A 26,857-nucleotide genomic window follows, 5' to 3' on the forward strand; every position below is an offset into this window, starting at 1 on the left:
AAGTCTCTCTTGTTTTGTCTGAAAAGTGTGTTATTAATGCCCTATCATAGCTATATGCTAACCATTGTTATATATTTTAACAAATCTGAGTCCAAGGCTTCAGTTTAAGGCCTAGAGTTGGCACTTAGAGCATCCATTTCAGCTAGCAATTCATTGAGCACTGAAAACAGTTTCTTCTCAGTGATGCTGGAAATATATTTTCAGTGGAAGGCCAAGAAAAACTTTCGTTTTGTTTTTATTATTTATTGCTTATGTGCAAGTGCTTGCTCTATCTGTATTCTTGCTCGCATTTTTGTGCGGAACGATACCAGTAAGCAAGTTGTGCTCAGTGTGGTACTCAAGCCAGCCTATTACTGTTCTATGAAAACCAAAGTGATGCCAAGCACCTCTAAATTACAAATTGTTATTGCCTATTTTCCTATTTTGTGAGTGTCATGAACTTAAAATTTCCTACTACAGCATCGTGGTAGAAGCCAATTTTATGAAAACAAGGTGGTCTGAAGTTGGGTTACAGCAAAAAAAAAAAAAATGAAAATAATGCAGGAAGTCATGTGGGAGGGGGCTGGGGGGAGGCTCTCTTCCCCCCCCCCCCCCTCCTGGCTGCCTCGTTCAGGCGTGCCTATTTCTTCCATTTGTCGGGTGAGGCGCATGCTCACACAACCTGTGTTTCTTCTTCTGCTTGTTGGTGCTGAATGTTGGGGCGTGCTTTGCTCGGATGTGAGTGTTCCTTTTTGGGCAATGTTGCAGACCTATCTGGCTGCCAGGATGGCTCTGTCAGCCTGTGGGAGTGGGGCCATTCGCAGCCAGTGTCCACCCCTAGGCTGGCAGGCACATTTGCCAAAGTGACCAGCCTGTTGTTCAACCAGCAGGGGAACAAGGTAAGCATTTCTCATAATGGAAGCAGATCCTGTACATCGTGCCACTCGAACTCTGTGCTGGTGTGGAGGATAGAGGTGCACTTACTGGAATGATTGCCCACATAACTAGAAGTGACTGAAATGGCAAAAAGCTTTGCCTGCCTGTATAAGGTACAGGGGCAGTCAAAAATTCCCAGGCCACAGGGTCTGCTTTTGAGCAATATAGTCGGGGGAGCTGCGACGCCCCAGAAAATCTCAAAATATCTGTGGCGGGTAGAAGTATTATTATTCTAACCTCTGAAATAATTGTTTAATGGGATCTCAAGTGCCAGAATATGCCGACGAAAAGCAGAAGCTGTGACCTGCAAACTTTTGACCACCCCTGTACATTTGTAGCTTAGCTTCTATTATGCCGTGCAGCACACAGAGTGTAGCGTTCCAGATATGCAGCACATATTCCAGAATATTGTTCCCATGCTGCTGGGCTTCTCAGTGTGTCTTTTGTAGCAATTTAGCACAAATATTTGTTAATAATTCTGTGGGTATTTGGCACTTTTATAGCAAATGGCCTTGTGGTCATGCAAGATATATGATGATGTGTCACTTTTCATTGCGATCTTTCACTCAGTTATGGGCTTAGTTTTTCTAAATCCCAATGAGAAGGTATTGTTTGTGAGTATTGAGTCCTACTGTGCTGTATAACTGGTCGTACTGGAGATAGACCGATTTCTCCTTTTCAGTTTGGAGTCACTGATGGCGATGGAAATCTGAGCCTTTGGCAAGTCAGCATGACAGCTACTAATGCCAAGCCGTTTTTCGTAAGCCTCTCATTTTATTTGCAAAGTGCACTATGCTTGCATGCCTTGCTTTGCCATGTGTGCAGGTATCTCAGAAAAAGGAGAAAAACAAAAAACAAAGTACTTATTTTGTGTGCGTTTTTATTTATAATATATAGTTTAAAAGGACACTGAGGACAAATTAACGTTCACCTGTATTGACAGCTTATCACTTTCCAATGACAGGGGCTACTTTAATTGAGAACAAAGCTTTCGTGAGCTAGAAGGGATTTGCAAATAGCAAAATTGTGGGTGTGAAGCTAATTCAAGTGTTGAAAACACAGTGCGAATCGAATAAAATAGTTTACTAATATAGCAAAGTTAAATTACGAATTAAATGTTATGAAACGCGGCCAGAAAAGTTCAAGAAAGCCTAATTATTTGCGGTTTTCAAATACTCTATTTGTGCTCTAGTTCTAGGTCAGGTCCAATTCTAAGCCTGCACCAAAAAGATAGAAGGGCCAAAATTAATTAATAATTAATAAAATTAATATCAGTAATATTAATAACAATTATTAATTAATTAATAAAAAATAATAGTTGAGTGAACTCTGAAATGAAATCTGTTTACTTCTCGAAAACTTGCCCCATTAGTGGATTCTCGTCGCTCATCTCCTCGTAATTGTTCTGATTGTACAGTGAACAATTGTATGTTTTATCAAGTTCATTCACTACTAGCAACAAAGGCTTGATGCTGCTTATTGAGGTTAGCTCGTGCATTTCAGTGAGACAGTCTATATAAACCATGAGCAGCTCATCTTTACAAGGCTTGTTGATGCAGACATCAAGAGCACGGTAGGGTTGGCCTGCCGTGCTGTTATCATGTCTGTACCAGTTTTGATTAGCACAGCTTTCACGCTGTCGGGCAGGTGCCCACATTAGGGATAGAGAAAGAAAAAGAAAACACAGGTGGTATGCGTGTCATACCACACGAAATAACCAACCCGAGCTGTTGCATATTCGTAGTTAGACTTAAGCGCTAAAAGCGTCGCGCACGTTCAAGTACCTTTCATATTCGCTACTTCATAGTAATTGCGACAGTGCCATCTTATGATCAGACTTGCTGGGGGCACCACATGCGTGCTATATTTCTAGTTTCAGTGAGTTGTATATTGTGAATTTCATGTGGTGATGCTCGAAGCAAAATTGGCATGCAAGTTTTTTTATCTCATGCACTTAAAAAAGTATCAGCTTAAATTCAAATAAATATGGTATTAAAATTTTTGGGAGCTAATTTGAATGCAGTAAAAGCTCGTGAATTCAAACTTCATGGGACCGGAAAAAAAGTTTGAGTTATCCGACATTCAAATTATCGAATGGCCTCGAAAAAACAGACAAGAACCATTTACATTAACACTAACTTTACCGTATTCACTTGCAAAATGAACCTACTTGTATTTTACAAAAGTTCCGGTAACTAGAAATTCTTAATTTTTGAATTTTTAGAAGTTTCAGGTAGGTGTATGATAAAATTGCAGTGCAAATTGAATTAAATAGAAAATAGAATTTGGAAACTATTCAAAGTTTCGAATATTCGCTCACCCCTTCGAAAAAATGAAATTAAAGTTATAATGAAGTTACTGCCATCAAGCAAACTGTGACATTGTTGAGACGAGTTTCCTGACAGTCTACTAGCTAGGTCACACCACGGTCACTTGAGAGTGGCAATCAGAACCTTTTTAAATTTTTTCACGAGTTTAAGTTCAGTAGAGGTGGAAAAAAATTCATTTTTAAATGCGATTTTCTCATCAGCAGTAAATGCATCTTTTGCTATTTAACAAACATCAGCGTGTCCATAAAGAGCCAGTCACACTGGATCAGTACTGGATGATATACAGCAATATGAATTATGTAGTCATTTTTTATTTTCCACAAAGATAAGTGACAAATGGTACTTATCAGATAGGTAGAATTTAGTGATTGATGTGCACTCTTAAGAAACCTGATTCCTTTAAATGCTACTCCACTTTAAACTTTATTTCTTCTCTGCTATTTACTTCTCTGAAGTGAACCTGCAGTTATGTTTGTGTGCTCACTGCCTGTGATGTGTGCCATTTTGACATATTCTTAGACGTGAGGGAAATTCTCTTTCTCTGCATGTACAGTCTTTGTCAGAAATATACGGCCCAAGGGTTTTGTTTCCAAGTTCCTAATGGAGCTCGGTACGCATCTTTACCCTTCGAAATCCCGTAGACGACAAACCTAGTCCCCATTATTCTCTATGCATACCTATATATTCCATTATTGCTTCCAGGGGCTTAGTTAGAGTGCTCAGAAGCGAACCCTTTGGGCCATATGTTTTTGACAAAGACTATGCCTTCAGTTGTCATTGTGTACTGATCCATCTCATTGGCTGGCTTATTGACTCTTTCTAGAGTGCGTCATGCCATTCCAAGCAGGCCAGCGACTTTGCCTTCGTAAGCTCATCTAGTCTGATTGCCACAGCCGGACACTCGACTGAGAACCGCAACGTCTGCTTATGGGACACTCTGCTGCCCCAACGCAAGGCACTTGTGGCCTGTGAGTTTTCTTTTTCTTGCAGTTCATGAATCAGTTAGGAGAAAATTAAAAAAAAAAAAACAATAGTGTAGCTATGAGCGCTGCTGCAAGCTAGAGCTTAATCATAAAACAACCTTTCTTTGCCATTTAGCCAATACAAAGTATAACTGCGGAGCACTGGGTTGTAATGATGCTTAACTGTGTCTTGCTCTAGCTAGAGAGCTTCTCACTAAAAGAGGAGCAAATATAAAGCCAGGTCTACCTAGCCTAACTTGATACTTTCCCTAAATTGGCTTATGAAGAAAGAAAGCTTTGAGAGGAGTTACGTGGAATTTTAATGCTGATCTCCCATATCCATGAAGTCCGTTTAATGCTAGCTTGCTGGAAGGAGTTGTACTTTATTACATTATATTGAAAACCACTGTGGAAATATTAACTAGGTTGTGAGAACTGTTAAGATGTGATTTCCACTTTTGCCACTGCATTGGGGTTATTGTCACTATATACATGCCTTATATCTAGGAGTGTGTGAACAGTTCTTTTTTGTACCAAATAAAATGTGAGTAGTGTAGCTCCACTAACAAATCGATTACAAATAGTCACTCCTGAATATGCTGAACTGAATAAGAGTCGGAATTTGCCCTAATATTTGTTACTTTTGTGAATATTAATACAAAATGAGCAATAATGTGAAGTGCGGTGATCGCACGCGGTGGCACTGCAGTGATGTGCTTTTAGGTGCCATTTATAATTTTTATTGAAAGCAATTTTTGGTCTAAATAGCATGCCCAGGCTTCAACAAAGCCATTTGACTGGTTTTTCAAAAAATATCACTATTAGCTAAAATTTTACAAGCATTTACAAAATTTATATCAAACTGCAAAAATAGGCTTAAACTGAAATATCACATCAAAATCTGTGAAACCACCACCATAAGGATTATGCAATTCTTTTGTTCTCTCAGGTGCAAATAGTGCAAGAAATGCTTTTTGTTACAGGTGGAAAAATCTGCCAGCAACAAAATGGTCAAAGACGTGCTACCTAGCCCACTATTTTCCAATATGTTTTTTGTTGTGTTCGCCAGTAGGCATGAAAAAGTGCCCCGATTGCACGATAAGATATGCTAAATTGACCAGAAAAATATAGAATGGCACTAGCTAGAGCACACTCTTAGAAAACCAGCGAGTTCACACTAAACAATTTATGGAGTAAAGCTGTAACTGAGCTAAATCCACTGAGGAGTTGCAACACTAATTTGGTAACTGTTTGGTAATTTGGATGATAACTTTATGATCATCAAGTTATACACATATATATATATCAGAAAATTATGTTGTGCCATTTATGACGAAAGAGAATAAACTACAGCCACACCTCATGACATGAAATGGGCAACACTACGCACAAGTCATATGGCCTCTGAGACTGGTCAGAGTTAGGTCAACTTGTCTAAGCTTTGCCACATTGTCCAGTCTTGAGGGCCATGAATGAGCATTATGAATGTCGCCACATGAATGAATCTCTGGATGATATGCAGCATAATTGTGGACCCTCTTTTTTATACTATCATCAGTGAAAAATGGTATGGTTGGCCAAATTTTAACCTTATCCTGACTATTTGGTTATTTGAAAAGTTCACAGTGTACTCAATTGATTTCAACTAATTTAAAACATACACTTCTTCATTTGTCCAAGTAATTGACTAGGAGGATATTTGATTTGCTATCCAAAATTTTCAAATACAATAATTCCCACCCTGAAATGATCCTTGCACTTGCATTCCAGGTATTCTGGTTTGATAAAAGAACTTACGATTACTTGTTCAAGCTTACATGCTAAATCTTATTGTGCATTTTGTTCGTAGCTTATCCTTTTTAGCACTACTGGTTAAGGACTTCTCCGGAGACTGAAATTAAGGACATGCCTACATTTCTAGCACAGTGAGGGAGTAGAAGTGTACAGGAAGTAGAAAATAAGTGGAAGTCATTTAATAGTCACCACTGCAAAAAAAAAAAAAAAAAAAAAAGAATGTTGCAAAAGGAAAAAAAAAAAAAAGGACGTGTAAGCAAATTTCTGCTGCTGGTCACTCCACAATGAAAGCCTGGCACTACTGTACTCAAGCATTACCAGTATTCATCTGGGCTATGTTTAATAAGCTTGCATACAAAGGTCTACCATATCTACGCTGAAAGAGCACTGAGGCTGCCTGTTTTAAAATTTTCTGCCTGGCCAAAATCTTAAAAGAGCTGTATTGTTATTCTGGCCTGCAGGAGGTTCATATACATAGTAGTATATTATTTTCTGTTCAAGCTCCCCTTTGACTGTGGCATTTTCCTTTTCTTTCAGCCTTTTCTTGCCACGAGCATGGCAGTTCAGCTGTAGTGTTTGCACCACAAAACCAGCTCTTAATTTCAGCCGGCAAGAAAGGAGACGTCTGTATCCTTTTGTTGTTGTTGTTGCTGTCTACCATTCTCTTGGGCGGCTTGCATGGGGCACATCTTGTTGTGACTGGCATTTTTTTTTTTAACTCTGGATCTTTGTGCAGAACCTGTGCCCTGTCACAGTACTGTACAGTGCATCAAAACTGTATTTGGTAAAATTGCTGTTTTCATTATTCGGAGGCATGTGTCGTGTTGCATTCCGGTGTCTATTGCCAGCACAGATTGCTTGTGCAGTGCAACAGTTACTGGTGGCACTTACCAGTTTGATTGGCCGGAAATATAGCATCAACAAGCAGTGCAACAGTTCTGAACACGAGAAAGCATTGGCTTGTGTGTGTGTACCAGATATGCAACCAGAGCATTGCAAGAATCCCAGTGTAAATGCTTGCACACAGCAGGCAGACCCTGGAGCGCTTGTCCTTTCCCTGCCTTGACCTGGCTGCAATCAGTCATATTTGACGTGCGGCAGCGGCAGCTGCGCCACAAGTTTCAGGCACATGATACAGCCATCAAGTGCCTTGCCCTGGACCCCCGGGAAGAGTACTACATTACTGGCTCTGCTGATGGGGACATCAAGGTATGGTCATTGCCAGTAATGCGCTGTATGATGCCTCGACAACATGGTTCAATGTAGAAGGCCATACTTGTGCACATCAAGTGCAAAATTACATGCGTAATGTTCTTTTAAAACGAGAATATTAGTACCCCCGTGTTAGAAAAAAATTTAATGTTTCATGAGCATAAGCCATCGGCCACAGCCACAGTTACTTCTGCCATTTCAATCTTGGCACTTTTCTGCGCTTGGTAGGCTTTTCGGCAACAGGCTTCTAGCTTCTTGTTGTTTAATGGCCTCAGCAGCCTATCTTGCATGTTTGCGGTCTCTGTCTTTAGTGAGAGTGGCCTCCTCTACATCATGCCGCCTCTTTTTGTCGCGCCGCTTAGTGCATTCGCCAGACACTATGCTCGCAGACCTTGCTCGCACTTGCCCAGGTGGTGTATATGTATGGAATATTTACCTAGGTAAAATGAAGGAGCAGCCCAGGTGAAACTTCATGAAGACGGCGATGTTCACTGCACAACACAAAAGTGTGTTGCAGTTGAAACTTGATGAAGACAATATTTGCTTTACAGCGCGAGAGCATGATACAGTTTTACAGGCTACGGCGATAGCAGTGCTCTCGTGCCTGTGTCAGGGAAGACCTATTCATCCTGGCGCAGGTTTGAAACCCGGTTGTGGCAATTTTTTTCGACGCAGCTATGGCGAGGTGAATACTGGTGTGCTTGCATGGTGCCTAGCTTGTGCAGGTAAATAAAGGTCAAATGTTCAGAGCTAGATGACATTGAGGTTTGGCATGGAAGTAGAGCTTGGGCTCTTAAGATTTTCTGGTGGCAACGACCAAGTCTCGCAGCTCAAAAAATCACAGGCGTGCCTTTGATAGGCTTTTAATGAGAGCGCATTAAAATCACTAGTGCAAACCCATGTTGGAAATTGCGAGCCGAGCCTGCCTTAGTAGGTGGTAGTTGACAGGTAGCCTCAAAAAACATGAGCATGCTTCTTGCAGACGGAGTTGGCAGGCAAAGGACATGTCCAACTTGTCCAGCTGCAAAGAATGCACGAGTTGTTCTAATCGTTCTGCTGTGAAAACAAGCAGGTACTACACTGTCAAGGCTGTCATGCCTACGTCAGACAGAAGCATACTTGAACTGTTATGGGGGTGACGCCACCTAGATGCTAATCACTGTGTCCTCAAGAGTGTTGGAAAACCATACAGGGGCTATTACCAGCGTTTTGAAATTAAGGAGCCCCCGCATAGCTCAAGCGATAATGTGAGCAGCCACTGACAGAAAAAAGGCCGTGAAGTAAAGAATCTGTAAGAGGAAAAAGCTACCCTTCAGTTCCATCTATCCTTCCCGAAGGCAGTGCTCGCTAGTGCCCAGAATTTTATCAGCACAAGCATAAGATCAAGGATATGCACGGGACACGAGTGAAATGTGCTGCTCATCGATGTGAACTCCAAACTAGTGGCAGTGCTTAAGCACATCAAAGTGGTAGACACCACCACTAAGTTAAGTTGATATTCAGTTAGGTAGTATAAAATCAAACATTCCGTTTGCTGTTAGTCTGTTCCAAATTCTTGCTCAGGTCAGTTGAATTACGGATCCATGCATGTTCCGAGTTTTTCTCACATATTGTCAGAGATTTGCGCGTATTCAGAAAAGCATTGGAGTAAAAAGTTAACCAAATTGGATTTCTTTATATGTCAGGAAGTGAAAGAGCAGCTCTACAGCTGCTCCAAAATGGCTTTATTACTGCCCCCTGAGCTGCTCCAAAATGCTCAAGCCTGCTTCCACCCCTGTAACTGCTTAAGCGCATTATATACTAACGACTGCAATTTGTTTGGCCAAGTTAGGCAAGTGCACAGGTATGCGGCAAAAAAGTAGCAGTCCATCATTATGGCACCTCCTTCGATAGCTTTTTGTGTAGTTCTGTTTCCTTGCCACAAGATGGCTCAGCTACAAAGTGTCATACATCACATTGAATTTATGCTTGCAGGTCTGGGGTCTGCCTGTTCATGTGCTGCTGTATGCCTTCCCCAGCGAGCACTCGCGGAGTACACTGTTCCGCAACATCGGCATGGGTGTGACACACCTTCTGACTGATGCCAAGGGTCGCTTATACTCTTGTGGTGCAGATGGCTCCATGAAGATGCGCCAGCTTCCCGACCGTGATGCTGTGGTGGCCAGTTTCACCTAGCTCCGCAGCCCGCTTTCGCCATTACATTTCGCTTCTCTGTCCCCTGCACCTTTCCATATCCCCGACTTCAAACCACATGTGGAGTGGCAGGAGCCAATCGCACCTCCCGTTACTGCTATTGCTGAAAGAAACTGATCGCTCCGGCCATATATCCAGGCACCCAATGTTCTGCCACCCCTGGTCTCGTGTATCCTTGCGAGCCCCAATAGATTTTTGCAGTAATGGAATGACAGGAATCCACTGGGCTGCCAAAGGCTAGTTCCCAATAAGAAGCCTTCTTGGCTGTGCTCTGTCGGCCTGGGTTTTTTGTTTGTTTATGGCCTTATGCCCATGCCCTGTTGTTTAATGTGCAGTGTAGCTGTGATAAGACAATTTTTCTTCCCCACTTCCCAGTTAAGTCACATTTGCCACATGGTCTTATTCCAAGTGACATTCCTCTCAACGTGCGAAACCGGGACATGGCTTCAGTGGGGAGATGAGGCAGTCTTGGAAATATGTTTGTTTTATGCAAATTATGCGCTGGCTGTTGATTGCTTGGTTAGCCATCGTGCGTGGTAGATGCATGAAAGCTGTTTAATTGCTAGTCGATATCTGCGGTTGCAGTCTTTCCTTCACTGAAGACAATACCGAGACGTTTAAAACAAGCATGCGCAGGCGTTAGTATATAAAACTAAAGAACGTTTGTATATATGTATTTATGACATCAATTTTTGCTTACGCCATTCTGTTCTACTTAGCCTTATTTTTAGAAGCAATTGTAGAGGTGATGATGAAATGTGAAAGTTGTGTCTGAAATAAAAAGTTAAAGTGGGAGAATGTGTCTGTTATGTGTAGTGAGCATTTTTTAATGCGAAAGCGTTACTTCGCTATGTTCACAGATTTCTGTCCGGAGACCGTGTCCGCAGCAGTTGTGGCTAATTGAGAAGTGGTAGAGGTTAATGAGTGGTGTCCATCGATAGAGGCTGACGTAATGTTGCTGCAGAAAAAATAATTAGGTCAATGAGTTAATTAGGTAATTAATAAGATTAACTGGTTCACAGGAAAGGCGCAGTATCTGCCACACTTGTTCTGTGGACACCTGGACCGTGCCATATGGGAAGGGAGGAAGGTGGAAGTGTAAGCGGAGAGAAACGGCTGCAGTAGTGGATATGACGTAAAAGATGTGACGTCACCAACCGGAAGTAGAGCCGAAAAAAGTGCATAGGAAGGGATTGGCGCGCAATGTGAAAGTACCAAAGACTAAAAGGGGTAAACAAGTGAAATAACGTGCGGTAGAGGATGTGACGTCACGCAACCGGAAGTAGAGCCTAAAAAGGGCATAGGAAGGGATTTCCGCGCAGTTTGAAAGTGCCATAGACAAATGGGCACACAAGAAGTGAATTAAGCTGCTAGAAGCAACCAACAGCAGCATCCGTGCTTTCGCATTACTCCAATGTAGAATCTGCAGTGCTCTTTAATTTTTTAATAGTTCTAACCACATATACACTGAGAAAACTTACACTTGTACTTCAGACATGAAGACTCCCAAGGGATCACAACCGCTTCACACGAGACACAAATCATCCAACTATGAAGGCGAGTATTAAATATGTAATGAAGTCATATGAAAAGCCCTCATGGAAGTTCACTTATACTGCGCACAGCCCCAGTAATGGAAATAGGAAGGGGAGAACATCAAGTGTAGGTGGCACCGATGATGGAAGTTAATGCACAGCAATAGCAGTACACAGCTCTCAAACAGATGTCTCCAGAGCAGCATCTCTGCTGTTATCTTCAGCTGACGTGAGAGCAGGTGGTCTGCAGCTAGCTAGTGGCTCAGTCACTGGCCTCCCATTGTTGCCTGGCAGGATGGTGTCTGGTAATGGAAGAGTCATTGTAGAAGACAGGAAGTTCACATTTGGAGATCCGCTGCTCTTGGATTGCTGTGTTGCATCCTTGAGCCGTGCAGTAGTCTTGTCTCGAGAGGGTAGACTACGGAAGTGAAGAGAGCAGCGATGAAGACCACTTCTCAGTCGAAAGGTGCATCATGGCAGTCTTACCTTGACTTCAACTGCTCCAGAATGTTCATGAAGGCAAGGTAATGCTCTTGTGTGAACTCCTGCAGAGACCAGAGCAAACCATGCAAAATTTATTAAGAAAATCTCGGCTAGTATCTTAATTTAGCATAAAAAAAAAAAAGTTGAAAAGTTATGCCACTTCCTATGCACTGCCAGAGAAACTAAACCGAACAGTTCCAGTGCCCATGTAGAGTTTCTCTTACACACACATGGACTGAAACAATAGTGGCCATAGATATGTAAAGTCATATGAAAAGCCCTCATGGAAGTTCACTTATGCTGCGCACGGGAAGGAACAGTTGAACTGATCGAGCAGAACTTCACTGAAGGAGCTGAAAGTTAGTACTCGTCCTCTTTCTTTTTTGGGTCATGGTATATAAGGTAATGTGTATTGCATCATTTCAGTAACCAATACTGCTTATTACAAGATCTGTTCTTACCTTTGGACTATGTCGAGCATGTTCGTATAAGTCGAGAAATTTGTGGATGATTCGGGGATCACAGTTTCCAAAGGGTCCTCCATGAACCTGACGCAAGAGGAAAACTCGGACATCTTGTCCTGGTTTACGGACCCGTGCTTTGTCGATGCCTCCGAGATGCTCCTCTGGTTTCGGAATGCAGAAACCTTTGTTAGCGCATCGCTACAGCGTAGTCTGCTATATAGTCGAGGCGAGCATATTACCTAGCTCCGAAAGTTTGTCCACAACACCCATACGAAGTAAATGCTGCGGATGCACTGGAATTGAAAATGCAATAATGACGTATATGCGCTCATGGCATACATAAATTAAAGTTAACGCTTATACCTTGAGACAAGTTGCACTCGGCAGAAATTCGCTCGGTCGGCTTAAGAAGTGTAGGCTCGTACGCGATATCTTTGATAACCAGCAGCCTTCTGTCAACTTCATCTTTCAATGACTGCAAAACGACAGCGGGGTGAAATGACAACTGCATTCAACCAACTTCATCTTTCAATGACTGCAAAACGACAGCGGGGTGAAATGACAACTGCATTCAACCCCTCCCCCCCCCCCCCCCCCCCCCTTCCCAGCCTAAACTACCTAAAAACAAACAAACAAACTTGCCTTAGACACTCCATGGCCGATCGGCACGTGAGGGCTGTGCTTCGACTTTAGGGTGAATCGCATTATTTGCCTTTTTGCGAATATAAACAGAAGTAGGAAGGTCTGAAAAGATACCAACCGCACTGTACTGACAAGCAAATGCCGAAGCAGTTACCATCACTTACCAGAACTCCTAGCGCAATACAGATAATAATAGCAACTCCAGAAAGCCGATCTGCCATTTCTTCATTTTAGTGAGGCCCAGGTGATAACGAGGTATGAGAGCGTGTAAAAAAAAACGCATTCGTGGCCGAACACACACAGCATCCCATTCACCAGCTTCGCTAATCTTGGTGTGAATGCGGTGACATCTGCAGAGATGACCAATCTTGATACCGGTCGAGTACCGAAGCTAGTGTAACACCACGTCATAACATCACATAACTTTAAAATGGTAAAAGAAGCTAATTTTGCGAGACGATTAAGTGCGAAGCCCCAGTCGCGTTTGCGGACTTTCGTACCTTCGTCCCTTCGTCTTCGTTCACTTGCGCGGAAGTGGAAGTGGCGGAAGGCGTAGTTGGTTTCCGATTGGCTCCGTTTGTTGTATTTTGCCAGCGGTTCGTAGCACGTGACCGCGATGCTTTTTGTCCGATACCGCCCCAAAATGGCAGACAGCGACTCGGAGAGATCTCCTCCGAACGACGAGAAAATAATCGCGCCGGTTCATTTGGGGCCGCGAGTTGTGACCATCTGCAAGACTGAAACTGGGTTCGGCTTCAATGTGCGCGGTCAAGTCAGTGAAGGTGGTCCTTTGAAGAGTATCAACGGCGAACTCTACGCGCCTCTACAGCATGTCAGCGCGGTGCTCGAAGGTGGTGCTGCCGAGGAGGCTGGCATTCGACGCGGCGACAGGATCTTGGAAGTGTATGCATCGTCCAGTGCTGCTTTGTTGGTGTTTATGGTTACCAGTGAGTTATTACTGAGCACGGGTCGTGCCGTGTACTGTGTGGCAGTGGCTGTCGTCTGTGGGTGCAGAAGCAAAGCTCACCTTCGCTTTCGGTGAAGTTTGGTTAGGCTTAATGTGTTTCCGTGTTTTTTGTGATAGTGATGTTTTTTCCTATTTCTGGGAAGTCTGTGCCATGAAAAAGCGCGCGACTAGACCTCTGAAGTGTTTCCGGATCAAAGTTGAGAATAAGTTTCAGGTGGTTGGCAGTATTAGTGCCATGACGGTGATCGACTTGACAAGCATCCGCTGATGCAAAGGGTGACCAAGCTGTGAAGCATCGCATTTATCTCAGTGTCAGTACAAGGAAGTTGGAGAAAGTGGCTTTCGATGCGAGCTGGAGGCGTACAGGAGCACGAATACAGGCGAAAATTCTGGAAGTGTAGTCGCTTTAGCCATCTCTGTATACGGAAACGTTGTTTGGAGGTGTTCGCATTCGCGCTTCACATTCGATATGTTTTTGTGCTCCTTCAGACTACTGATCTCGTTGTATTGCCTTCTAGCAACGGGGTTAACGTAGAAGGAGCCACACACAAGCAGGTCGTGGACCTTATCAAATCTGGCGGAGACAAGCTTACCCTTACTGTCATATCTGTCACAGCTCAGGTAGGTTAATGTGCTTGCGTGCGTTGTCTGACATACATTGCATATAGACAGATGTCTTAGTTTTGTTAAACAGCACATTGGCTGATAAGATTGCTGTTCTTCATTGCCAGGAAGCTGAACGGCTCGAACCAAGTGATGACTCTTCTGGGGTGTCGTATGTTGACTACAGTGAGAAACGCTCTTTACCCATCTCAATCCCGGACTATAACTATATTGAAAGAGCCAATGACAAGTTCGTGGTGAGTTTTTTTTAACCCAGTTCCTTGCATTATATTTGCACATAATGAACATACACGACCGTTTTGACTGACAAGGTGTTTTTGTGTGGAATTGCATGGGAAACTACAGATAGTATTGACAACTACTGCGAGGATCTGCCATCTCAGCATCTATGCTTGTCATTGTTATGCACTTATTAAACAGAACCAGCCCCATTTAAAGGTTGCTTGTAATATTGGTGATATCAGGCAAACTCACTGTCCGCTTTTGCTTAGACACTGATGCTTACAACTAAGAAGGTCGCTTTTTCAGTCACTGACATGTATCACAAGGGGCACATTGCGCTTTTAAGTTATCAATTCAGGAGAGTTTGCATTGACAGGTTTTTGTTTCCTTTGTCAGTTCAGTGTGAGGACCCTGTGGTGTGTTCACTTGTAAGTTTGAGATGTAAGTTAAAGCAGAATACAAGTGTATTTAGCAAAGTAATAAAGGTAAAGGTAGTACAGTCGTGCCTCGGTAATATGATCGCCAGAAGTATGGATGCCTTGAAGTATAGACAGTTTTTCTGGGGACCAAACTTTAGCTATGTATTTACGCTTCATTAATATGGAAACTTGTTGTCAGGGCAATGTGCAAAGGTGGAATACACAAAGTCTATTGGGGCCATAGATAGTGATGAGCGCAAAATCTGTACGTCCATACCCAGATGTTTCTTATTTTGCTCTTTGAGAACAGGCCAATTGAGGAAAGCAATTAAAAAGTGTAAATGGCTCAGGTGGCGACCACCGACGACTTCTGTCGTTTTGTGCCTTACAGTGTGAACTCTGTAAGCCCATGTACGTTACCATTTCCCATACTGTATGAGTGGCTGTGAAGAAAACTTTGATTGTGCAAAGCATAGGGCTAAATAGTCTGTTTTCTAGGTGCTTTTACTCCATATGATCGAATGCATCGAATTAAGTGATTGAGAAATTCGTCACTCAGTCTTATGAAGTTCCCAATTTTAGCAAAATAATTTGTTCTCTCCTCGACTTTGTTATCTTAAACCACTTTTGTATTGTAAACTGTATCTTAAACCACTAGACAAGTCAAGTTGCACCATATAATTTCAAGTTGCAATGGTGTCTGTGACAGTGGACTTCTAAATAAAAAAAAAATGTTGAAATTCAACTTCACTGGCCACCACCATGCAAAAAAGCAGACTAATCATAGCGTAGGTTTCAAAAACATTTTTTCTTTCCAGTTCGTTATTGTGGACGGTTCGCTCTATGGACAATTTTGTTCGAGAACCAGTGTGTTCAAAGTAGCAAGGCATGACTGTATATATATGTTTACCTAACATAACTAATGTATGGAGAGTTTATCAAGGTCTTTGTGTTAACTTGAACTGCTGCTTACATTTGTCTATACAGTTGAATGGAATAGTTACTGAAATCATGGACTTCTTCAAATGCAACGAAATGCAGACAACTAGGAAGCAGAAGATCAGTAATTTTGTAGTGCTTCCACTAAGAATGTCGATGCTGGTAGTATTATTCTCTAGTACAGGTTTTCTAATTAGAGAATCATGGCCTTAAAGGTTGTTCATGTGTAGTGCACTGCACGGGCTGCATTCTGAGCCCCGAGACTCAATGCTTGACCTTAGCCAAGACCACAGGCTTCATATCTAGACCCAGACCAGGATCACTAAGTATCGCACCACTTAGCCCTAGCCCAGCCTAAGCCTCTTTGTGTTGCAAGGCTGATCCTTGGGCTACTTGGTAGAGTGCTCATTTTGGTGAAACCTGAAGTGCAGAAAAGACAGAATGTGAGAAATATACAGGGCACAGCATTTACTTGCAACAGAGAGTACGGAAGCACATATACAGAGGCAAGGACACCAAGAAAGTGAAAAGAGATGCTCATCGCACGCTCATGCCATTATCACCAAAGAGCACGATTTCCTTATCTGACAGATTCACCGATGGAGTACTGACGCACACAGTTAGGTTCTTACGAATCAAATGTGCCTCGATTATTTTATGTGTGCATCAATTACTGCTCCTTGCCTCAACAGTCCACTACCCAAACAGTGGCTTGCAGGTTTTACTAGGGCAGTCATGTTCAGACAAGTTGCCCTTCCTTGGTTGTGCCACATCATGTAATGTAGTGCAATCGGAAGTTATGTACCCACAGAGCCTGAGCCTCATGAGCTGCTTATGGGTGACGAGGAAAATTTTCTAGAAACCCAAAGCGTGAGCGATGCAAGTGAGTGACGGGGACTAGATAGCAATTGCATGAAGTGTTGCCATAGATTATCACTTCAGCTTAAAATGCACTGCAATTTTAAAGTTCTGTGAAGGAGCCCAGTTGCATTAATGTCATAAGAGTGGTAGCAAACAGAAAAAATATGAATTTCTAAATGAATGACACAACATAGATGTAAATATGGCCTTTGTCCATAGAGTTCAGAGATGGGTTTTCTTCTCCAGAAATGACTGCACAAAACAAACATTGGTGCGTTTGTGCGGTGCAACCTTGTAGGGTTGACATGTGTCATTTGCTTGAATGGCAGCCACTAGGTAGCATTACACGTCGGAAAAATCCATTCTTCGATGACTGGAGTCTCCGGATGGACATCCATCACACGACTGTCCAGAAGGAGATTCGCGTGTCAATGTGTGCCATTTTGCTAAGATAAAAGGATGCTGCGTTCATGGAAAATATTGTTGCTGAAGATAAAACATGTTTTTGATGTGACCCTCAGATGAAGAGCCGTAACACCGAACAGCAATCCATGTGTTTTCTATCATTTATAAAGGTGCAGCAGTAGGCAATGACTACATTTATAGTTGCTTACAGTTTTTTCGATGCCAGGGGTGTCATACTTTGTTTAGCATTTTGAAGAAATTGCGTGCCACGCTATGAAAAAGGCATACTAGGAAACAGGACAATCTTAGTACACAGGACAAGCGCACCATACACTATGAGATTCACTTTCTGCCTTCAAGGGCAGACAGTGAATCAAGAATTTTGTGTTTCGTGGGCTCAAATGCATGCGTGATATATGATGGACGCCATCATCCTGACCTATGGGCATCTGTACAATGTAGTCTTCTACATAATAATGCAAGGCCACGCACTGCCCCGAGTGTCAAAAAATTTCTTGCCAACACATTATGATAATAATGCAAGGCCACGCACTGCCCCAAGTGTCAAAAAATTTCTTACCAACACATTATGACTGTACTAAGCTTGTTCTGACTGCTTCTAAGACCCCAAAAAGTGCTGAAAGCTGTGTATAGAGTCTATTGACGCCATTTCGAAAGACTGTTGCATAAATAGCTTCAATGTTGAATTTCATTTTTTATGTACTCAGTCGTGAAACTTAATGAACAAAGGCTAATTAACAGTATGTTTGTGTGAACACAAGCTTTTGCCACTTATTTTGTGTAACATCCTATTTACTTGTATCGTTACTTGTATCGCGTCCTCTTTTGGTGCTAATTTTATGTGTTAAATTCAGAGTGGTAGTATATTGGCGTCCTAGTTATTTATGGCCAGTCAGCTATATTTTTGCACTTATGTAAATGAAGTTCCGGGGGCACATTTGTAAATCTTCTGAGTAAAAGTTTACCTTTGTTCATTTTTTTATTTATATTGTTACGCTGAGTAATAATATCATGCTTGTTGTTGACAGCAAAAGTCAAATTTTTGTCTTCGTAAGGCTATTGTTACCTTGTAAGCCTGTTGCCAAGTGTTACCTAAGGGGCATTTAATAGGGTTTTGACGAACATTCAGCATTTAATGGTATCTTACCTTGCAGGTCTACAATATTTACATGGCTGGAAGGCACCTATGTTCGCGGCGTTACCGAGAGTTCTCGGTACTTCATTTGAACCTCAAGAAAGAATTTCCTGACTTTGCTTTTCCTAAGCTCCCAGGCAAATGGCCATTTTCACTCTCAGATCAACAGCTAGATTCACGAAGAAGAGGCCTTGAACAGTACCTGGAAAAAGGTATATCTGATGTGTTCTGCACTAGCATTGCAACATGTTGCGTGTTTCATTGGGGCTTTTTATTGAATGTCTGTACAGAGGGTGATTTTTCAGTATGTGGTGCTAAAAATATCGCAGCTTGGTTCATTTTCTATTCCGCCAGTCATACTCAGGCAGAAACTTTGATGGAGGGTGTGAAATTAGCCATACTAAGTTGCTTCATAGAGATACATTAGTTTCCGGTATGCTTTTGGTTATTTTGAAAACAAGCTTTATAATTCCACACTCTGGTTGCTTAAACGGGTGCAAGTGGGGCGCCATTCTGTGTTAAACAGTCCCGCTGCGTCTAAACAGCAAATTATGCAATAATAGCCCATTGCAAGTATACAGCACTAAATTTAGCTTAATGTTATCATTGGCTAGGCAACCTCAGGTGCTTGCTACAGAAACAAAAAAGATGCAGCATGTATGCAGCTGCAACCGCATCCACGACAGTTTGGTTTGTTTGTGGTGCTTGCCGTAAGGCTGCTGTCGTCGCGGTTATCACGAAAGACTGCCAACATGAGCCTTCCTCTACTGAAATAATAGCAGCTAATCTGTTACATCTACCCACCGCAATGGTTCAGTGGTAAAGATGCTTGGCTAGTGACTGGAGTGCCTGGGTTCTAACTCAACCACAGCGTCTGAAAATTTGCCCCTTCTGCACTGCTCACGGCAGAGCTCCGTGCTAAGGCTTCCTTGTCGGAAACACCTGGGTCAGACTATTTTCTTTGTGCTTGACATTTCTATTCACACCTGAGCTTTCAGAGCGATACTTAAAAAATTAGTCAATGTCGACTAATTATTTAAGTGCATGTTTTACATGAATCCTAACACTCACTTGACATCATTTGGCCGGAACACTCAGGTGCTCTTTTTAACACTCAGGTGCTCTTTTCAATCTTGATTCATCTTAGAGCTGTTGTAAGGGGTGGGGGAGTGCACGTGCCTCCCTCCTGACATATGCATACGAGTCGGCAGGCAGCAGAAGAGCTTCTGGACTACAGCCTCAAGACAGGTTCATCTTCAGTTTGACTGATAATGAATGCTTCTGTAGAGTTCTCTAGATGTGATTATTTAGCTAATGTAAAACTTAGACAACTTGCAGATATTTTCGCATCTATGGTGCCAACATTGGCAGATGACCTTTGACCGTTCTAAATTGTGTGATTATGCCAAAACTTCAATGCATTTAATTGTAGCACGCATTAGCATTTCGCTAACGTCCTGTCAGTGAACATTGTAACCTTATCTGTTTTAAAGCAATAGCGTTATAAAGGTCCGTCCCAGTGCGTAGAAAATCCGGCGTTGTTGTTGTGATCGAAAAATCACAAGCGTGGTGCTGGCAGGTGTTAGCTGCGGCTGACATGGCCAAGCACTGATTCTTTTATGGTTTGTATGGCCTAACGAGACAACACATTAGAAAGTTGTGAGGAGCTACCAACTCTGGTTGCTTATTTTATGTGGGAAGATGGAATAAGAATCAACCTTCCAGCGCTGTTGGATCTGCTTGGTGGAAGCGGGCCTTTATATGTAAGGTGGTAGTTTACGCTGTCACATCACACCCTCAAAGGCCGAGCTTAAATGTCTCCATATTTTTTGTGTGTGTTGCAATTAGCTTGTATATAAAGGCGACAGTGAGACTGTTTCATGTAATTACTTTTATAAACACACAGGTCAATGAAGCAGAAACAAGTCATCTATACTTTCATCATATTGATCCCAGTAGTAAGGTCTTGTCTTGCCAAGGAGTATTATGTTGCATAATTGATATTTGCCTGCCAGTGTCTTCTAAAAAAATGCGTATCTGTATAGTCTAAAAATATTGACTGAATAATATAGCTCTTATCACAGTGATTCCAAAGAGATTACATTTGGTTTTTGTGAGTCGAAGGAGGTCGGGAATAATGACGGATGAAAAAGAACAGTCAATAAAGAGCCAGTACTAGGATTTCAAGGCATCTCGGCTGAGGCTGATAAAACTATTCACAATAGGTGGAAGGAATAGGAGAAGGCTTGTTAATTATTTTCACAGAATGTGGCTACAGATTTGTTGGGAAGTTTTAAATACCTGAAAATGTAATGGAGGATTGGCACAGTGCCTGAAAGAAAAACAATTGAGAGCTGGCTCCTTAAAAAAAATTTTGCATACCACCAACAGCTCTCGCATGTGACTGGCCTTTACAGTATGGCTGGAGTACGATGCTGAGCACTAATTTACTGCGGTTGCTGCTTCTATTCTTTTGGATGTGTACAGTCGCAAGTAAAAAAATTGGCCGTGACTTAGCTCAGCTAGGCCAGGATATACATAGCGAAAGCACACGTGTCTGGCGCTGGGCTGCCTACTCCTCTCCAGTCCAATCAAGTCTAATCCAATCCAATCCAGTAGAGTCTAGTTCAATCCAATCTGTCTAATGAGTACACGCTCAGCCGAAATGCGCCGCTGACTAGCCTATCATCATCACTACTATCATCCTCATGCTAAATAAGGAGAATTAAGATACGCTACTCATGATCCCGGGCACGGTGCAGTTGGTTAAAGCTCTCAGCTGGGGATCCAAGGAATGGAGGTTCAATTCCTGGTGGAGTCTGGGTGTTATTTTTTTATATTATGAGGAGACCGGCCTAGCATAAAAGTAGCAGTTGCTTAGCTTGACTATTCCATCTTAATCTTGATTGCAAGTTCAGGCTAGCCTGGTTGTCTAGCTATGTTCTTAATTGCCAGCTGGCACGACAAATGCGCAGTGTCCGCCAGCTGCACGGAGCACTGCCACAGCGAAATCGCAAGTTCGTGGCCAATGTAGCTTTCACTACAAAATGTTAGCTTAGCGTAACGGGTCAGTGGATTGCTGCAATGATAATGCATGGCGCTCCGGCTGATGAGGCTGATAACGAGAGTGCAGCAAATTGTTGCAGCCCACCAAAATCTATTTTTTTCTGACTTAAACTAACAAAAATGAAACCATCGTTGTTCATAATGACGGAGCCAAAACCACAGCATCGATCCCTGTCACTTGTGCTAATATTTTTTTGCTCGTGACTGTACTGCAAATAGTATTGCAATTTTGTACTTAGGGTATATGTACTGCAACTGTCACATGCTTTTTGTATTTGTAACTCATTTCCTTTCTTGTTTTTTTCTTGGGGGCGCACCTAGTTTGTGCAGTTCGAGTCATAGCCGAAAGTGATACTATGCAGGACTTCCTCACAGATATGGATGATGAACATGTAAGTTCAAGATTTTTATCACTTGATGGCCTACCTATGTGATATTTAGTGCACACTTGTGTCTTTCAGCTACCGTACATGGTAATTGTGATCATATCACATGTGTGGTATGTCCTAGGCTTCATGTATCCAGGTTTTTGGTGGGGAATTTTCTATTAAAGTCTGATCAGGCATGCAGCGATGTGATTGCTGCACCAGTTGGGCCAAAAGGAAAGCCTGCACTGAAAGTTTGTTATAAAAGCAACATTCGCAGCTGCTATGTATAAACCTACGTGTAAACCTCTGCTAAAGGCACATTAACATATGAACGTTCGGCATCAATACCTCGTGAAACTTGCCACTCTTGTTGAGATTTAGCTGAAATCCCCCATCGCAAATGTGATTGTTTGGTACCAGTCTCTGCCGGGAAAAAAGCTGCTTGGCATGCATGCCGGGCCCGTAGTTGGCCTGCCTTAGTGAAAGCAGAGAACAGAAACACCTTCAACTTGCAGGGATTCACTCCGGTCATAGTGCCCTGGTGTAGAGGGCATGTCTGATTTGTGCATGGCACAAACATCCGTAAACTGCGGCGGTGTTGACTTTCACGTCGTTTCTTTTGCCGAAATGGGGAAATATATTGCTGCTGTGAAGTTCTCAGTGGGCATCAGTTTTGGGGTTTGCTTCGTTGCTGTATTGGAAAGCAGAAGTTAAGCTTAGTGTGGCATGTATACACCCGGTGTAGGAAAGCAATACTAAAGGGGCGCTGTGAATAATTCTCATCAATTATTGTCTTTGGGATGGGAGCCACTTATAGTTGTCAGATCACATTACACAACACGTAGAAGTCATCATTTAGGATATTTACAGTGGCATGTGGTTGCTCCACTTTTCTGTTAAATTACCTTTCACTTCAAAATTTAGTTACACTACCGATACCCAGTGATCACTGCTGCAATAAATATACCTGTGTTTTCCTCAGTAAATATATACAGTCAATCTTAGATGTGTGAAACCCGAAAGGGACCACAAAATATTTCAATGTATCGATAACTTGATGTATAAAACATTCCAACAGGCGAGCTTCTTTGTGACCTAGAATTGTTAATACGGTGAACCCGTGCTAGCGGCGCCTTTCTGGCAGCAACATTGTGTCGTTGAACATTACCAGCAGCACACAGCTCACCGCAAGTGCAGCGACCCGTAAGGCTTGTGCCCATGCAACTTCAAATTAGGATGCGCCTGATATCATTGCTGCCTACAGCTTTCGATCAGCCAGGCTGGTTTCACTGCACGATAGCCGGTGCACCAAACACCGGCTTCTCCGCATGACAGCACTCTTAAATAAAAAAACCGTCTGGCCCGCCACTTTCAAGTAGACGCGATGTACACCTTGTCACACAGTTTTACAGCGTTAGCACAGCTAACACGTGCCAGTGGGCCGCGCAGCCGACCCAGCCGTGCTTCTGGGGTGAAAAGTGATAGTCTGAGATCAGTTAGGAGAAGCACCCTTGCAGTTTCAGGGGCGTGATGTGCAGTTCGATATATTGAATGTCCGCTGAACAAGCGTTCAATAAACAAAGAGTGCTATAATTTTCTTTTAGATTTTCAGGGGGATATTTTAAGAGTTCGATACAAGCAATTAGCTCGATATGTCTAGATTTGATAAAACCAGGATTAACCGTGCCTTATTTTCTGACCTAAGGTTGCACCTTATGCTCAGCGGAAATGTAGCAATCAGACTTGACAAAGAAAGGCAAGGACAGAATGGGTGCTACACTTATGGCTGAATGAATTGAAACAACAAAAAAAATCCCATCACTAAGCAACAGCACACATGCACAAATCTTGTAAGAATGGAAAAACCCAACACTGATGACCGAAAAGCACCAAGTTACAAGAGGAAAATTGGTGAGAGAAATCTTGGAAGCTTGGAAATCTTGGAATTACAGCAGTGACATGTGCATTAACACACAATCTGTTTATTTCGTGGACAAAGAACAAAAGTTTTTAAAACACTCAAGTTTGCATAGTTGTTTGCATCATGAGCATCGCTCTGCTTTTCGTCTTTTGATTTTAACTGTTTTTTATTTATATATATATATATATATATTTTTTTTTTTCATTCTTTCAAGGTTTCAAGGCATGTTGTTGCTTAGTGATGAGACATTTTTTCTTTGTTCAATTTATTCACTTAGTGTAGCACCTGACCTATCTTTGTGTTTCTTAGTCCCATCTGATGGCTACGTTTCCATTCAGCATAATAATTAGCATAGTGTGATCTACGAGTTGCTAAGCAACTCGGGAGATGAACTGCAAATAATGATTGATGACCTAGACAGGAAAAGTAGAAAGGTAGGCTTGAAAATCAATATGCAGAAGACTAAGGTAATGTTCAACAGCCTCGGGAAGGAACAGGAGTTTACATTAGGTAGCGAAATACTGGAAGTAGTAGGCGAATATATCTACTTAGGACAGGTAGTAACCGCAGATCCGGACCATGAAAAGGAAATAACAAGAAGAATAAGATTGGGATGGAGCGCATTTGGCAAGCACTCGCAGATTATGACTAGCAGCTTACCGGTATCGCTCAAGAGGAAAGTATACAACAGTTGCATCTTGCCTGTACTCACCTATGGGGCTGAAACGTGGAGGCTAACCAAGAGAGTTCTACTTAAGTTGAGGACAACCCAGAGGGCTATGGAACGAAAAATGGTAGGGGTAACATTAAGAGATAGAAAGCGTGCAGAGTGGGTCAGAGAAATAACTCAAGTTAACGACATTCTAGTGGAAATTAAGAAGAAGAAATGGACATGGGCAGGACATGTAGTGCGAAGAGAGGATAACCGATGGTCGCTGAGGGTAACAAACTGGATTCCAAGGGAAGGAAAGCGTAGCAGGGGGCGGCAGAAAGTTAGGTGGGCGGATGAGATTAAGAAGTTCGCAGGGGTCAAGTGGATGCAGCTAGCACAGAACCGGGTTAAGTGGAGAGATATGGGAGAGGCCTTCGCCCTGCAGTGGGTATAATCAGGCCGATGATGATGATGATGATCTACGATCCGACACTGTGACTTGCTACCACACACCACCGATGTGTACGCGCTGATTGGTTCTGATGTGGCAGGTCTGTATGCCGACTTCCAGCATGTGACGCCATCTTGTGGTATCGAAGGGATCTCGGTGTGTGCAGTGGAACGCGTAGTGGCTAATCATAGCAGTAAATTGTGCAATGCTAAAACTTTCTAATGTCTGACCAACTCCGCCCACACACAGTACTCTGTTAAATCGCACCCCTTTGTAAATGACAATTTTTCTGAAAAAAATCTAATGTAAGTCGCACCAATGTGTAAAATTCAAGTGATCATTTGACATGTGGTATATTGTTAAACCTCTGTCTAACGAAGTCTGTAAAAACTGTCGTTTACTTCATCAACATCAAAATTTGTCATCTTGCAAGAAGAGAACACTTCAGAACACTTCACAGACAATTCAAGGAGAAGGCCTTGAATAGTGGTAGAATTGAGCGTTATGTGCACGATGGAAGCAGACGTATAGTACAGTTGAGCCCACAATAACAAAATTGCCGGGGGCGTGGAAAATTTTTCGTTATCGCGAAAACAGGACTGTGCAGGTGAATAAGTACACACCTGAGCTTGCGGAAGCAAAACCTTATTAGAAAAAGTCTGTGATTGTTGTTTGCCTTTTCTTGTTTTAAAAGTGTCATACCCTAGTTGGCACGCGAAGCCAAGGGAGTTTTACTGCACTAAGATTCTGGACAGCGGCACCTTGTTTGCTCTTTGTTCCAAGAACCAGGCATACACAGCCCTGTCTACATCTTCAAAAGTCGGCGTTGTCACCGTCTCGTGCTGCGCACATGCTCCATTCGCCAGAGCAGCCAAGATGCTGTCGTTGCACTTCAATATTGTTGGCAGTGAACTGCACGGAATTCTAAACTCTTGCGCAATATCCATTTTCTTCCTTCCTTTAGCAGCTTGAGTGATGAGTTCCACCTTCTCTTGAAGCATCAAAAACTTCTGCTTTCTGGTCAGAGAAGGCATCTTCTCAGCACGTCAACTCGCCAGACATAAGAGAAAACAATGGATGTGTAGCCTGCTGGGCTGCAAACAACATAAACATCTGTGATGACAATACGGCTGTGCCCGTTTGAATTGTTTGGCAACAAATCAGAGCCCGCCAAAAATGGATTTTTTTTTCAATCGACAGGTGCGCAGTCATCATCATCAGCAACTTGTAAACAAACATGGCAGCTTTCGTAAATGTGCTTGTTGGTAGCGTGGAAGCATCGGAAAAGTTAAAAGTGGCGTACTAAAACGCGTCCAGTGCTTTAATTTCCTGTTATGGCTTACAGACGAACAAAACGTATGGACTGCTACTTAGAAACCTTCGTTGTTGTGAGATGGAAGTTGGAAAGCGTTTCGTTGTTGAGACAAATGAAATGCATTGAATCTTATGAACATTGACTGGTGCCACTAAAATATTCCGTTCCGTCAAGAAATTCGTACTTGCGGTTTTCGTTATTGCGGGTTTCAACTATACTTTCGGTTTCACCATCATCGCCGCTCACCTGAACTTCCAGTTCCCAGTCACATCATCGATTCGATGCCGTGTTCTGCTGCCACTGCAACCGCATGGGAGCCAGGTTAATTAAGGCGGGCCACTCTGGCTTTTTCACTTTACTTTGTCCAAGCCAGCAACAGCGAAAACGGTGCCCTCCATCACACCTGATGAACTGAAACTGCTGAAACAGGATGATTGTCGCGTTGAGCGAGCATGCTCATATATTTCTTAGCATGCGCACTGCGTTTCAGTGGAATGAGGCTGTTAAGCAGAGTGCCTACCGCTCCAGTTTATTTTTTTACAGAGTTCTATGGCTAAACGCGATAATTGCAGTGCAGGTTCCTTTGAGTACAGGCGCAGCACTGCATTCGGCACCCGTTTCAGGCAGGATTGCGACATTTTGCCTGAGCGGTCTTGCTGGCTACGCATTGTGTAGGTGCTCATGCCACCTAGTGGTTCCACTCAGTATTTGTGAACCTAACTCATACTGCCCCAGATGGTGCAGCAGGCGACGCTGTCTGCAACTACTCACATTTAATTTGCCATGCGGTCTTCATCTGTCTTCCGGGTGGTACATCATCACGTACCCGCTCTGGTCCATGCTCCTCTCAACCTTTCACACTCACGGCACAATATTTCCGCTGGTTCATTTTGAGGCAGCTACGAAATTTCGCTACATTGAAAGTGCAGTAAAATTTACTTCGTTATACTGAGGCTAAAAA

The 26,857-nt window shown here is 42.7% G+C and overlaps 3 protein-coding genes across 3 annotated transcripts in view; 2 read left to right on the forward strand and 1 right to left on the reverse strand.

The window, feature by feature from the left end:
• Rbcn-3A (rabconnectin-3 alpha) overlaps positions 1 to 10,235 on the forward strand; it is a 122,980-nt gene extending 112,745 nt beyond the window's left edge. The window contains exons 56-61 of the mRNA XM_084593783.1: positions 748 to 878; positions 1,598 to 1,675; positions 4,069 to 4,213; positions 6,539 to 6,628; positions 7,083 to 7,210; positions 9,188 to 10,235. Of these exons, the coding sequence (XP_084449909.1) occupies positions 748 to 878; positions 1,598 to 1,675; positions 4,069 to 4,213; positions 6,539 to 6,628; positions 7,083 to 7,210; positions 9,188 to 9,388 (773 nt within the window). The 3' untranslated portion in view covers positions 9,389 to 10,235. The remainder of the gene's footprint in view (positions 1 to 747; positions 879 to 1,597; positions 1,676 to 4,068; positions 4,214 to 6,538; positions 6,629 to 7,082; positions 7,211 to 9,187) is intronic.
• A 588-nt stretch (positions 10,236 to 10,823) lies between these two features.
• Positions 10,824 to 13,074, reverse strand: LOC146198329 (lipid transport auxiliary protein 1). The gene is made up of 7 exons (XM_084593781.1): positions 12,695 to 13,074; positions 12,531 to 12,632; positions 12,252 to 12,363; positions 12,128 to 12,181; positions 11,886 to 12,049; positions 11,428 to 11,486; positions 10,824 to 11,359 (listed from the first exon to the last, which is right to left on the reverse strand). Exons 1-7 carry the CDS (start codon positions 12,749 to 12,751, stop codon positions 11,122 to 11,124), a joined length of 786 nt encoding a protein of 261 aa, XP_084449907.1. The 5' UTR covers positions 12,752 to 13,074; the 3' UTR covers positions 10,824 to 11,121.
• A 35-nt stretch (positions 13,075 to 13,109) lies between these two features.
• Snx27 (sorting nexin 27) overlaps positions 13,110 to 26,857 on the forward strand; it is a 30,948-nt gene continuing 17,200 nt past the window's right edge. Inside the window, exons 1-5 of the mRNA XM_084593777.1 lie at positions 13,110 to 13,433; positions 14,016 to 14,118; positions 14,229 to 14,357; positions 18,143 to 18,335; positions 21,511 to 21,581. Of these exons, the coding sequence (XP_084449903.1) occupies positions 13,147 to 13,433; positions 14,016 to 14,118; positions 14,229 to 14,357; positions 18,143 to 18,335; positions 21,511 to 21,581 (783 nt within the window). The 5' untranslated portion in view covers positions 13,110 to 13,146. The remainder of the gene's footprint in view (positions 13,434 to 14,015; positions 14,119 to 14,228; positions 14,358 to 18,142; positions 18,336 to 21,510; positions 21,582 to 26,857) is intronic.

The sequence above is a fragment of the Amblyomma maculatum genome, chromosome 2 (genome assembly GCF_055883805.1).
Source record: "Amblyomma maculatum isolate TAMU_Amacu chromosome 2, ASM5588380v1, whole genome shotgun sequence".
Lineage (NCBI taxonomy): Eukaryota > Metazoa > Arthropoda > Arachnida > Ixodida > Ixodidae > Amblyomma > Amblyomma maculatum.

What these genes read in the sequence shown, in the direction of transcription:
- LOC146198329 (XM_084593781.1), bottom strand. Translation starts at nt 12,751, where the DNA reads ATGGCAGATCGGCTTTCTGGAGTTGCTATTATTATCTGTATTGCGCTA. An exon ending in ATGCTCGACATAGTCCAAAG is followed by an intron (nt 11,487 to 11,885) that starts GTAAGAACAGAT and finishes TGGTCTCTGCAG; the next exon opens with GAGTTCACACAAGAGCATTA. An exon ending in CTGGAGCAGTTGAAGTCAAG is followed by an intron (nt 11,360 to 11,427) that starts GTAAGACTGCCA and finishes TCACTTCCGTAG; the next exon opens with TCTACCCTCTCGAGACAAGA.